This window comes from Calliphora vicina, chromosome 4 (assembly GCF_958450345.1).
Source record: "Calliphora vicina chromosome 4, idCalVici1.1, whole genome shotgun sequence".
NCBI classification, from domain to species: domain Eukaryota; kingdom Metazoa; phylum Arthropoda; class Insecta; order Diptera; family Calliphoridae; genus Calliphora; species Calliphora vicina.
In genome coordinates this window covers 16,637,128-16,651,463 of record NC_088783.1, presented here as the reverse complement: position 1 = coordinate 16,651,463, position 14,336 = coordinate 16,637,128, and the positions used below count along the sequence as shown (strand labels likewise).

Sequence of the window (14,336 nt, the reverse complement as noted above, 5' to 3'; positions counted from 1 at the left end):
TACACAGAAATCTACCAGAGTAAAGTCACATAATACCAAAATTAAATTATTTTTTTTTTATTAAATAATAACTTTATTTGCATGTAAATAAAAAAAAATATTTAAAAAGTTAATAAAAAAATATTTTTGGTATTTTTAACGTATTTTTGTCTTGACGATTTTTTCTTTTTAACTTGACGATTTTGACGATTTTTTTTGTAAATTGACGATTTCTCCAAAAAAAAGTTGGCAGCACTGTTGCCAACTCTTCAGCTCAGAAAATGGCTAAATTGGCAACCTTGCTTTCTACATTAGTTCAATTTCGCCATTTTGAAAAAGTTAAACCATTTTGAGTGTTGAAAATTTAGAAATTTTTTAAAATATGTACCTATTATGATTTAAAAATGAAACATGTGATATTTTAAGGAATTTTTTTGCAAATTTACTTTTGATGATTTTAAACTGTTACCCAATGAATATTCATATGTTTTGTGGTATTTTAAATTGAAATTCATGTGACTGTAAATGGTTAATTTTACGACTTTAAAGTGAATTAAGTATTTTAAATTATGGTTTTGTATTTTGAATGTAATAATGTTGTTTGTTATGTCATATTCATTTCCGTGAGAATCCGCTAAATTTGTAAATTTTACATATATTTGTTGTGGGTTCCCATACTAGTCAGAATTTATTCCGGCATTTTGGTATTTAAAATTATTGTTGGTTTTTTTTTTACAATACAAACAAAATTTGATCATTAAACTTGATTAGTTGATTGTTAAGGAGTGAGATCGAAAAATTCTTAACACACGTTTTTCATTACATTTTTTAACCCAAGTATTATTTGAATTTTTTTTTGATCAAGTTACCTTTGAAAAACATGTCAGTTATTATGTGTAATGTCAATTATATTAATTTTTTTGTTAATCTGATTAAAATGAGTGACCAGAAAAAAGTGCGTACTGAAATTATTAAATATTTTCAACAAAACCCAACTTGGTCTTACAAAAAGTTGGCCAAGCATACAAAGGTCTGCCGTCAAACTGTTTCCAATGTTATTAAACAGTACCGGGAGAACTTGTCAGTTGATAGAAAACCTGGTTCAGGTAGAAGGAATGGTCCACATGATGTTTCTAAAGCCAAAAAAATAGAACGCATTTTCAAAAGAGCTCCCAACACATCCGGTAGGAAAGCAGCCCGGTTAGCTCAGTGCTCGGACTATTTGGTACGAAAAGTTAAAGCTAATGCAGGTTTAAAAACATACAAGGCTCAAAAAGTTCCTGACAGGAACGCTACTAAAAATTTAGAGGCCAAAAACAGAGCACGGAAATTGAAGTCAAGTTTTATAAAAAAATATTCTTGCTGCATAATGGATGACGAAACGTATGTTCTGGCAGATTTTTCGCAACTTCCAGGTCAAAAATTTTATGTTGCTGATGCTCGAGGGAATGTTGAAGAAAAGTTTAGGACCCAAAAGCAGACAAAATTTCCCAGAAAGTTCTTGGTATGGCAAGCAATATGCAGTTGCGGCAAAAGAAGCCACTCATTTGTTACAACGGGCTCTATAAATACCGAAATTTACATCAAGGAATGTTTACAAAAAAGGCTGCTTCCATTCATAAGACTTCATAATGTGTCCACTTATTTTTGGCCTGACTTGGCATCCTGTCACTATGGCAAACAAGCCCTTGAGTGGTACAAGAACAATAATGTGGTATTTGTACCAAGAGAGGCAAATCCTCCAAACTGCCCGGAGCTAAGGCCAGTGGAGAGATATTGGGCTCTTGTTAAAAGAGAATTGAAGAGTACAAAAAAGGTGTCCAAAAGTGTGGTAGATTTTAAACGGAGATGGACTACATGTTCGAGCAAAGTGACAGAAAGCACTATAAAAACGTTAATGGAAGGGTTTCCGAAAAAGGTTCAAAATTTCATCACTAGTGATTAAAACTATAAAAATAATTTTTTTTGTAAATTGTAATAATAATTTCAATCAAATAAAAAAAAAATTAAAGCTGTAAGTTTAGTGGTTTCTTTTTTATAAACATATATGTATGTTAAGAATTTTTCGATCTCACTCCTTATATACTTTTTTTATTTCATTTATTGTCTTAATAATATATTAGTTACAATAATGTGAAAGCTTTATTTAAAAGATCAATTTATAAAAATGTTTCAAGTTAATTATTTGTAAATTCAAATCTGTACTTCTTATAATTTAATTTGTATTATATTAAATATGTTTAATTAATGAGAAAAAACGCTATAAAAAACCTTGTTATTTAAAAAATATATTTATAGGTAAAAACGTAAGATACAGTTACTGACATGCAATGGAAACTTTTCCAAATGTTCTATTAATAGGTAACAATCCAATTATTTTTACATACATATCAATATATCCACAATAGTCTAACATAGGTTGTAATTTAAAAGCGAGAAAACAATCGAACCACAATCGAGACTTCCTCAATTTTTTTAACAATTTTTTTAATTAAATATTTATTATAGATAGTTTTTTGCTTCAATCTAACATTGAATCGTTTATTATTTTTTACCAAATCTAGACTTGTTTATCCCATTTTTTGCATAAAATTTAAGGTCTTGCAAATCGATTTTATGATCAGTATAGATTTGAACATCTTTGACCTCTCGGTTAAATAACTAAAACTAGTGTAAAACAACAAAATTATCTTGTAACTAAACGAAATAAAAAGTACATTACACAAATATGTTAAAAGTTTTTAACCAGATTTATTTAATAAAATAAAATACTTCCTTCATCTTTTCCGCAAAACAACAAAAAGTACAAAAAAGAAAAAAAAAAAAAACACCAAAATTGTCCTCACCAATGTGATTAAATAAAATTACCAATTAACAAATTCATAGAAAACAAAAAGATTCGAATGAATTTGTCAAAAAAACTACAAATTGAATGATTAAAAATATCCATAAATAAAATAAACAATTCAAATAAGCGCCACTAAATATTAACTCAAAAATAAACAAACCGAATTAACAACAAATGAGTCATTTTGTAGAAAACCCTTATGACGGTTAACAAAAACAACAACAACAACAAATATAAGAGTGTGAAAAAATACTGTCAAAATTGTTAAAACTTCATAAAGTGATGTTTATTAAACGATCGTGACATTGTAAGAAGGTATTAGTAGGTACTTTAACGTACAAACTTAATAAGTACTTTTATACAAGTAATACATAACAATTTTTGTTTATAAACTGGAGTTTAATGGCAATTTATCACACGCTATAAAAGAAAAAAAACAGAGTGTAACCATAATAAACATTAACGCCTTTTCGATTAAAGAGCAACGTTGTAAATTAAACAGCTAAAAATAAACATTACATACAAATACACAGACAGACACACCTCCTCGTTCTCTGGTTTTATTGTTGTAAGAATTCTGTTTAAGCTGCCACATTTAGTTAATGGCTGAATTGAATATTTCAGAGCGAGTATCACCACTTACATAAATATTTCTTTCAGTGTTGCCACTTCATGTGTAATTACACATATTGTGTGTAATTTTAACTTGGATGTGTAGCCCATGTGTAATTGAGTGAATGTGTAATTCATGTGTAATTTTAAATTCCAATTATATCCAAAATATATTGTCAATGTATGTCTTTTATCTATATTTTGAATTTTAATTGAATGAATGAATTATGGATTGTTCAGATTTCAAAACCGACTGAAATAAATATGTACATTTATATGAGGGAAAGTAGCTATATCCTCTATTTTAGTTGATAAATACAAATCCAGTATCTCTAAATGTATTCATATTTATTATATTGTACTCGTTTGTTACTCAGTATAATGTAATTATATGTACTAGGATCGCCCGGTGGCCGAAATTCGAAAACCACATATGTTTTATTAATGGTGGACAATAACATACTTAAAAGTGTACCACAAAAAAACGTGTTGGAATTAAAAGTCTTATATATAACTAAAATTTAGTTTCTATTACCAATATTATGCAAACAAAACTATCACAAACGGCGAAATGTCCACCTGGAAAACCAAACATAGCAATCTCCAAATTACTTATCGTATTTTTCTGCAAACCTTAATGTTAATTTAGTTCAAACTTGATTCATATCTTCATCTTATATTGTATAAATAATACAATATAAGTTATTGGAAAAACGTTAATTTTCAAGATAACCCCAAATCGAAAATTTGTATTTTTATAATTTTAAATTGTTTATAGAATAAGGATAACGGTATTTACAGATAACGGTATAAACTATTATATCGGTAACGGTAATTACAGTTAGCCAATCTTAAGAGAAAAAAACAAGAACGTAGGAATTTGTGTGAGAAAAATTAATTTACAAATTGTTACTAGTTATATTTTATACCCATAAGAACTGTTTTGTGTTCATGCTATTGGTTTGTGTTTTAAATAATAAACAATAAAATTGACTTACTATTTTGGAAGTTTTATTTCAAATTTATAACTACAAATTTTAAAAATATAAACGTTACAATATTTTACTGGTAAAGTATTTACTGGGAAGGAAAATGATCAGAGCTATAACACTGTGCAACAACCAAAATCGGAATGGGATAAAACGAAAAGCAAATGAAATTTTGAAATTTGTAATCAGGAATCCCGCAATTCCCAAAAAAAGTCTTGAAAAATCACAAAAATGAGATTTTTTAGTTTTTTGTCTATATTATCCATAATAGGGGTGGAGAGATCGAAAGGCTTTTACAAAATAATTAAGAACATATTGGGCCATCTAAAATGGATTACTATATTTTAATACCGACTATGCGATTTGAGAATTTTTGCCATAAATTTTAATTTTACATAAAAAATAGGCGTATTTTGGATGGACCTGGTCCCTCGGTATAGAAAATTTTAATTTTTTTTTTCATTTATGATATTTGATGTAAAGTAAGCTTTTCAAAAAGTATAAATTTGTTATACATCTTCTAAGAAATTTTTTAGATAAATTAAAAACATAAAAAGTACTTTTATCCCAAAAAACTTTCCCTATTTTCTATTTTTCAAATTAAAATGCATATAACTTTGGACTCAGTAATGATTTTTAAACAATTCTTTTGCTGTTTGTTAATCCAATAAAAGAAAAATGGAGAAAATCGGAAAATATTTGGACCCGCTGTTATCAAAAAACTGGAGTAGGGTGGGTAAAAATGTTGAAAATTTAATTTTTAAATGCGAATATCTCCTAAGCTATAAGTGTTAATTGATAGCTAAGATAAGGTTTTTTGTAGTGCTCGACGAGGAGATTCTAGACATGTATTTTTCTTTTAAATCAGAGAGCAAACGAAAAAATAGTATTGTATTAAATATTTAACATACCGAGGTGTCCTACTTTGGGAACCCCTGCCCGCGCCCTTGGTGGGCTCATGAGGTCCTAGTTCAAAACTTTAATTCGACAATACTTCCTCTTTTCGCATGTCAAATTTCATTAAAATCGGACCAACCGTTTAGAAGTTACAGACTTATTTCGCTCTTTATTTTTCTACACCACTGTATATATCAAAAATGGATTCCCCGATCCCAAAAATTTTAAGATACCACAACTTTCCGGGATAATAAAAATAAATAGGCATTGTTTTATCAAATTTGTATTGATTTTTTCTTGTTAGCCAGCGTTCCAAAATCACTAACTTCAAATGCGTGTAAAAAAAATCTAGCGCTGAACTAGAAAAAAGCATTGAGGGTTTTGTTATGGAAAACGTAAGCTTTCATTTGCTTTTGGTTTCATCCCATTCCGATTCGAAAAGTTCGATTTTGTGTCACAGTGTAATTTTTAAACAAATAGTAAAAAATATTTATCTTTGAAACTGAAAACAAAACTGATTTCAAAGCACTTAATATAAATTAGGAATAAATTAAAATTCGAAAGCAAACATTGTGCTATTTTTTAAATATTGTTAAATTTTTCATAGAAAAGTAACAATTTCCAATGGAACAATCTCCGAATGGACATTGATTAATATTTCTTAAAAGCGTATTTGTGATTGACATATTTGACTGATCTCAAGAATTCATTAAATTAGAAAAGTTCACTAAAAAAAGAGATTGCTAACCTTGCTTTAATACCCCTCATATATCCAATTCCTGGATAAATTAAAATCACCGCAAGTGAAAATTGTCCATTGACAATAAAGTGATCGTATTTGGTCCAAACATCCCAGAGTCCACTGTGACAAACCTTTTATATTCATGACAATTTTAGAAAATTTCTCCTATTGAAATCACGAAAATTTATTTACATGTGTAATTTTTTCTCGTATGTGTAATTTAGGCATGAGGCATGTGTAGTTTATAATTGTCTTGGTGGCAACACTGATTTCTTTACACTCTGCTGTTTATGTTGATGTTCTGATCTGCTCCGGCCGGTTTTCGATCTCTTTTATGGCCAAACTCTTAATTATAGTGCTGTTAATGTTTATTTTGCATTTCCAAGTTTCGAATAGCAGCGCCGGTTACATTTTTTGCTTGTGTTTTTGCAATTGTATGGTTTAATTGGATTAAATTGCAAAAAATCAAGCAGCAGCAGCAACAAAATATAGCATTGTAAACCCGATTGTTTACGCTTGCAATTCATTTTATTACATTTTGAGTCTCGTACTTTTTTCTTTTCTTTTTTTTTCTATATATACGAGTATGAATATCAGAAGAGAGAACAAAGGTGAATTTTGGCCTACGTGACTGGGTTGTTTTCAGTTATGTCTGAGCTCTACTCTGTGTGAAATTAATATCGGTCGGTCGATTCGGTTCGTCTCGTCCGAAGCTTTATATAGTTGGCTTGATTCGTTCGTTCGTACATTTATTTGTTGGTGTTTCTTCTTGAATATTTATTGTATGGGGTGTTGGAAATTGTACAAACATGTTTACATATATTTATGTTCGTGATTTTTTTTGTTTTTCGTGTAAAACAGAGTTTCTAATGAATGTTTTCAATTTTTAAAAATCTTAAAAAGAAATCGTTTTATTACATAAATTCTTATAGTTATATTGAGTAATAAGTTCTCTCATTCATAGATAGTGATAACTTTTCGTAATATTTAGCTAATAACTCAAAATCTTATGAAATTTGTTTTATTTATCAAAAAGGACATTTAAGGATTAAAATATTCTACGAAAATTTTTGTCGGAAAATTTTAGTAGTGGTCACCAAAGATAAAAAAGTTGTAAATAACGCTCTTTATGCTTAATTAGCAAAATTAGAAGCCGACTTGGATCTAATTTTTTTTAAAAAAATCACAAAAAATCTATTTATGAGCTGATATTTAAAATATAAATAGTCCTAGAAAAAATCTTCAAAAAACATTCATAATCTTGTTGGTTATCACCAGGGAAACCGGAAATATGCTCTAAAAAAAGCGTTTTAGGCGCTTTAAATATGCAGTAAAAACTTTAAAATATGCTCTTAAAATTTAAAAAATATGCTCTTAAAAAAACAAACTTTTACATAATTTTTATCCAAAAAAAATTTACTTAAATTTTCAAATAAAAATCGTTGTCTATTGGATCTGAAAACATTTTTAAATATAGAAAATGTTCTTTCGACATCAACTGATGTTACAGGAGCAAATTTAAAAGACAACATTTCTTTAACACTTAGAACGGTTAAGTTTGAATTAGAACTAAAATTTGATATTTAGATGGAGCTATTATTAAAATAGTGCTTATTTTATATTAAAACAAGTAAGAGAGCTATATTCGGCTGTGCAGAATCTTATATACCCTTCACCTAATTATACTTCAAAATAAAAAAATTTAAATATTTGAACAAAAATTTTTTTTAGTTTTTTAATTTTTTGGATAAAAAAATTTTTCGAATTGTTATTTTAAATTTTAAAAAAAATTTTTGTTTTTTAAATTTTTTTTTTTTGGTGAAAAGCCATCTATTTTTCAATTTTGAATTTTAAACAAAGGAAGTAAAAACCTGTAACACAACAGCGAAAAATAAGTAAGACAAAATTTGTTTTTGATAAACTCAAAATATGCTATTAAACAGTAAAATATGCTCTAAAAACGCAAAATATGACATAAATATGCTCTTAAAACAAATATATGCAAAAATATGTATTTAAGGGTAAAATATGCAAAAATATGCACTAACAAATCGATGCCAAAATTCTTAAATAGTTCTGAAACGTGTAAATATCTTATCCATATGCTCATTAGACTCACCAGAAAAAACATGCATTTGCATATTTTGGTTTCCCTGGTTATCACTAACTCTATCAAGAGTTATTTAGGTTTATTTATTTATTTTTCTTACTTTTGCTCGATCTTTTTTTAGTTTTTTTTAGATATGACAGGCCTCCGTTGTTTCTATTCTTTTTTTTAAATATCATCTATATTTGCGATAAAATTTCGAAGACTGAAAACAACTAGCTGACAGTTATCTCTTCCCTAGAAAAATGTTACACGCATTCAAAGTTGGAACATGTAAAAATTACCGTATTTTTTACGTTTTTCCCCAAAAAAGTCCTTATATTTTTTCTTGTGCAGAAAAAAATTTTCTTCGGGACTATATACAATTTGTATATGATCCAAAAAGAGAACCTAATGCGAAGGCATGTGAAGTAAAACATCAACGATTTTTGGTGATTTTTTTAAAAAATAAGACCCAAGGTGGTGTGTAATTTTGCTAATTAAGCTTAAAAAGCTTTATTTACAACTTTGGTATCTTAGGTGACCCCCACTGGAATTTTCCGGCAAAAATTTTCGTAGAATATTTTAATCCTTAAATGTCCTTTTTGGAAGGACTTTTTTGATTTTCTCAAAAAAAAGATCAAATTAACCCCTAAAGAGAGGAGCAAGAGGGCTAAGATCTTCCACGAAAATGACCCCCATAAAATTCCACAATTTAACTCTGACAACAAGAATTCTCTTAGACATTAACTTACAACATTTTTTTCAGTTTGTATAATGCTCCCTGCGATCAAAAAATGAAAACTTCGACCCACTGTAAAAAAAAATTCAGACCAGCTGGACTTAAAGTTTATTCTACAAAAATGATCTACTCAACATGTCCTTTCAGAATAATAGGGTCGCTATTTTGTTCCAATCAAAAAGTCTCAATTTATTGAATAATTAATAAATAGTTAAATTAAGTCAATTATATCTTTCTTAAATTGAAGAGGAAGAGATTGGCGTAAAGTGAGGCCAGTGAAGAATGGCTGCTTGACTTGTGGCCAAATGCTAATTTAGTAAACTAAATTGAGTACCTATGTGTGAACATTAAATTTAATTGCGCAATTAAGAATGCATGTCTGAACATAGCATTAAATTGTATTTGGATTCATCCGAAAACAGAACAGTATTCGATTTCTGGTTCGACCAGTTTAAATGTTTCAAAAAAAGTTTCCCATGTATTATCACTCACGATAGGGCCTAAAAGGAAGCACATAGGGCCTCCAAAACCGAAAAGTTTTAATATAAAACAGGAAAAAAAGGAAAATATATAATAATGTTACTCTATTCGCCCCGCAAATGGTTGACCTGGAACCGTGCCTGACATGGGATACAATTTTCCTCAAATATTAGCTGTTGATCAGAAATGTTTGGTACCTATTGAAAATGGGAAAATCTGTCCAACAAAAAATAAATTTTGAACAAAATGGCCACCCGTCCGGTGGTTTAAAAAACACGATAGGGCCTAAAGAAGGTGACCTAGTAAACCAAATAGTTTTAGCTAATGACCTAAATTATGTGTCCATTTTACATATTGATCCTAAACCGGTAAAAAGTTTTGGATCAAAATGTATGATAAACTTTGTTCAGACATACCAAAACTGCATATTTTGTTCCCTAAAAAATTTAAATGCATGAATCCAGCAAGATGAAATTAACCTCTGATGTTTTCTAGTAATAAAATGCACAAAAATCAATGACCGCATTATATGGGTGCTGAATATATAGACAATTTCTTTAATGAATGAAATTTTGGAGTAATTCAACTTGCAATTGAAAATATTACACAATTTGCTAGCCATTGATCGTAACTACTATTTCTTAAATATGTGACACATTAATGGAGGCTTTTAAAACTCTCTACAAATGTCTTTAATAAAAGGCTTAACCTAAATTCATGAAGGAAATCCCTATAATGATCATAAATATTAAATTATTATTTAAAGCATTCCTTAACAGACCTGTTGTGAATGAAACAAAAAAATTATAAAACGACTGTATCAAGCCTTTTTAATATTAATTTATGTTATTATTTGGACACTTGCTAAATTATAATAATTTAAACAGTTTTTTTTAAAAATGTTTTCTCACTCTTATATGTATGTCCGGTAAATACATGATTTGGATACATGGCTCGACAATATTTAGGACAAATTATCAGTGAAATCAAGCATCAATCATTTTATTTTATAAATAGCACTTCAGCATTGAGATCACTATAATTTATGAGTTTTATTAAATATTTGTTTACTTTCGTAAACAAAACAAAATAAATTCTATTTTATTCTTCTCCTCCACACAAATCATTTTCGACACGAGTGCCAAAGAATTCCCTTGAATTTTTCACATAATTTTACTTATATTCGAATGTAGGTAAATTTGTTTGTTCGCTTTATTATAATTAAATGTTTTTATGATCAAATTATTCAGTTACTACAAGTGCATGTCGTTGTTTTATTTAAATATATTGTTTAGATTTGTAAATTTTATTACTTTCATTTTCATAATCTTATGGAAAATTTTCCATTATAGCTAGATATTAAATTGCATTGCATTTTTGTTTTAAGTGTCTAGATAATTGTATTATTATACTTATTTTTGCTTAAATATTTGAAATATAGGTCAAAAATAAAACATGTTCTAATTTGATTTACAAAGTAAATCTTTCAATTTTATTTAGAGCAAAAATGATGTTGAAGGTGAATTTAGCAAAAAATAAACTTGATGTCTAGATGTCTATTAAGAGTAGGGTTTTTGGTTATATTTTGAGTGAGTTATGTTTATTTTTCTACTGAGAATTTTTGAAATGTTTCAGAAATATCGATATTTATTGAAATTTCCTGCAGAGAAACTAAAAGTGATTTCGTTCCGGTAAAATTTGTCATTTTACTTTTTCTGGGGAAGCAATGGAATGGAATTCTTATAATACAAACCAAGACGAATTAATAGAAGGTGGTGTCAGTGATGAATTTATTTTGTATATAAGAAGTTTAATAAAAATTATTAGCAAATGGTAAATTGTCAGTTCTGACGATTGTATCCCAATATCCTCATAACTTGATAAATATTTATCATAACTATTAACCCCCTGTCTATACCTGACAAATTTTTATCATGATAAACTTCAAAATGATTGTCAAGATAAAAAATTATTAGGTATAGTCACCATTTATTAGTATTATTGCTTCGTTATGACAAAATAGTTAGTGCTTTTACTCAGACAACTGTGTCTTGACAACAAACGTCATTTATTTTTATGATAAACTAGTTGACTAGTTGACGCCCGGTAGCATTTACTAATGTCAGTTCTTCAAGTTTCTCCAACTTGCATACTTCCTGTTCTTATTTATTTTTACCAAATAAAATAGCTAAATTTATACTGCATACTTTTGGAAGCATCTTTTATTACAGTTGACTGGACTCAAAAAAAAAAAATTTCCGAGTTTTACCCGGAATTTTTGAATTTTTTTTTACAAACCATCTCCTGAAAATTTCGAATCGAATGAAAAAAAATCAGCCAAATCGCTCCTGCCGTTCTCATGTGATGCCATTACATATGGACCATTTCATTTTTATATGATGATAAATATTTGCCAAGTTAGACAGGGGCTTAGGAAAAGCACTAACGATTCTGTCATAACGAAGCAATAATACTAATAAATGTAGACAATATCTGATAATTTTTTATTTTGGCGTTTATCGTGAAACCTTACAATTTCATTGCCAGACAATAAATATATCTGCCAACAGAAATTGTCAGTTCAATTGCCAGAAGTATCAAAATTGAAATTGTTCATCAGTTCCTTGGCCTGACTTTTTTCTTCTGTATTTTTCCGAATTGCAATGGAAAAAGGTGCGGAGATTCGCCCATTTTCCATTGGCATCTACAACTCTTGCCATAAAATATCTTTGGGAAGTTTATACTCAGCGCAACTAGCATCCTATAAACTTCGCCGTGCCACAACTTCCTCTATAAGTTTGATAATATTTTCGTTTTACCGGTAGGATTTTTGTTTGGACCTTGATTTTTTACGGCCTTTAATTCCTGTTGGCGATTGGATAAAAATAGTCAAGTCAATTGGCTGCAATCTATACATTTTTAATTTCATTTGTTTTTTTTAATATTATTAATACGAACTTTTGTTTGTTTTTAAATGGTCTAACAATGATGCCATTGTCAGATGCTTCAACTTTGTACATCTGACAATAAAAAGTGTCTGACAATTATCTGACAAAGGCAACGTAATGTGTTGTTCACACGATTGTCAGATTGTCTGATTTTAATTTTTTGTAAAATTTTTTTTTCGAATTATTTTCATTTTTTTTTAAATTTTAAAAAAAACATTTTTTTAATTTTTTTTTTTATTTTGGTTAAAAAATATTTTTTCCGATTTTGACCCATTGTAGGTCCAACTTACTATGGTCTTATATACGTCGTTGCAAAGGTCTTTGAAATATCTATCATTAGATATCCATATTGTGTTACTTAGTAATCCAGATATAGGTCAAAAATCGAGGAAGTCCTGGTTTTTTTCCTCATATCTCAGCCATTTGTTGACCGATTTTGCTGATTTTAAATAGGAAACTTCTCGAAAGCGTGTTTGACAGAGTTATTAAAGATTTGGATCCCGAAGATATCTGGGGTCTTTAGAAATTGATTTCAACAGACAGACAGGCAGACAGACGGACATAAAGACGGACATGGCTTAATCGACTCCACTATCTATAAGGATCTAGAATATATATACTTTGGAAATTACAAAAGGAATGACAAACTTATATTGCATACCCTTCTCACGAAGGTGAAGAGTATAATTACAAATCCTTAAAGGGTTAAATAAATTAATGACCGAATCCCATAACAGGTTTTCCAAACACATTATTTTAAAAAATACATATTTAGCTTTATAAATACAGGTTTTTAGGATTTTCACAAACATTTTAATTGTATAATGTATATAAAATTCACCGAATTGTTTAAATCTACATACGAACGTATCAAACGAGAAGGTTAAAAATGACCCCTCATGTAGGTGCAATCAAAAAAAAAAAACGAAACAAAAAAATGTCTTCTGTCTGCGTGCGTGTGTGGATGGATATTTTTACTACATGAACAATTTGTTTGACATAAAAATTAATTGTTAAAAATGTTTAAACATTCTTTTGCGGCGACATTCAATGTGTTCAATGAACCTTTTTGGAAAGTCTCTTATATTATATTTTTCGATTATTGAATTTTATTATGAACAATTTTTTTTGAGCATTTAATCATTAGCTAAATATAAGAAAACATGTCAGACCTCACATATTCAAATGTACTTTGAATCTGTTTTTGTTTATTTTTTAAACTGTAACACAAATAAATTGTAAAATAACGTCAGAAATTTAAGTTTATCTGTTAGTCATAATTCATTTTTTACTTTAAACAATAACAAAATCTAATAATAGTATAAATAACTAACTAATTTTATTTCTTTTATTTTTATTATTGCAGGTATATGAGGCTCTTTTTAAACCGTTGCACGTTACACGACATCAATTCAAAAAAGTTCTAAACTGCATGAAACTGATACGGGCCCTAAAATATCAGGAGGTGTATGCACAAGAAAAAGTAACCAAAGTCGATAGTCTATCGTTGGTATTATCGGGAAAGTAAGTCCATAGTTTATTAACTTTAATCGAATTTATTTATTTGCCTTTATCTGATTTATTGTATGATGAAATGGGAATTAGGGAATTGTAATCAGTAAATTGTCAGCTGCATACATTGTTATATTTAAAGTATGGGAAATTTACACCTTTATTATGTAAAATACTTCACCTCACTTTAAAAATATTGACATACAAATATTTGAAAAACAAAAACAATTTATGCGAAATGTTTTTCAAAGTAAGATGAAGTGATTTACGAAATAAACTCCTTTGAGCCAGTTTGTTTAAACATTATCTATAATATAAGTTTTGTTTTTCACTTATTGTTTATTCAGTTTATAATCTAGGTTTAACTGATCACCATTGGCCAGTTAAACCTAAGTTTAACTGGCCAATGGTGATCTTTAAAAGTAACAATTCTAGAGAGATTTATAAAACCCCATCAATAATTTTACTTTCAAATATAAAAAATACTTTAAATAATTTCAT

General features: G+C 28.4%; 1 protein-coding gene across 2 annotated transcripts in view; it reads left to right on the top strand.

Moving 5' to 3' along the window:
- The window catches only part of bves, a 50,133-nt gene that overhangs the window by 24,130 nt on the left and 11,667 nt on the right, over window positions 1–14,336 (top strand). For both annotated transcript variants that reach the window (XM_065506694.1, XM_065506693.1), the window contains exon 2: window positions 13,690–13,847. In XM_065506694.1, coding sequence (XP_065362766.1) covers window positions 13,690–13,847 — 158 coding nt within the window. The remainder of the gene's footprint in view (window positions 1–13,689; window positions 13,848–14,336) is intronic.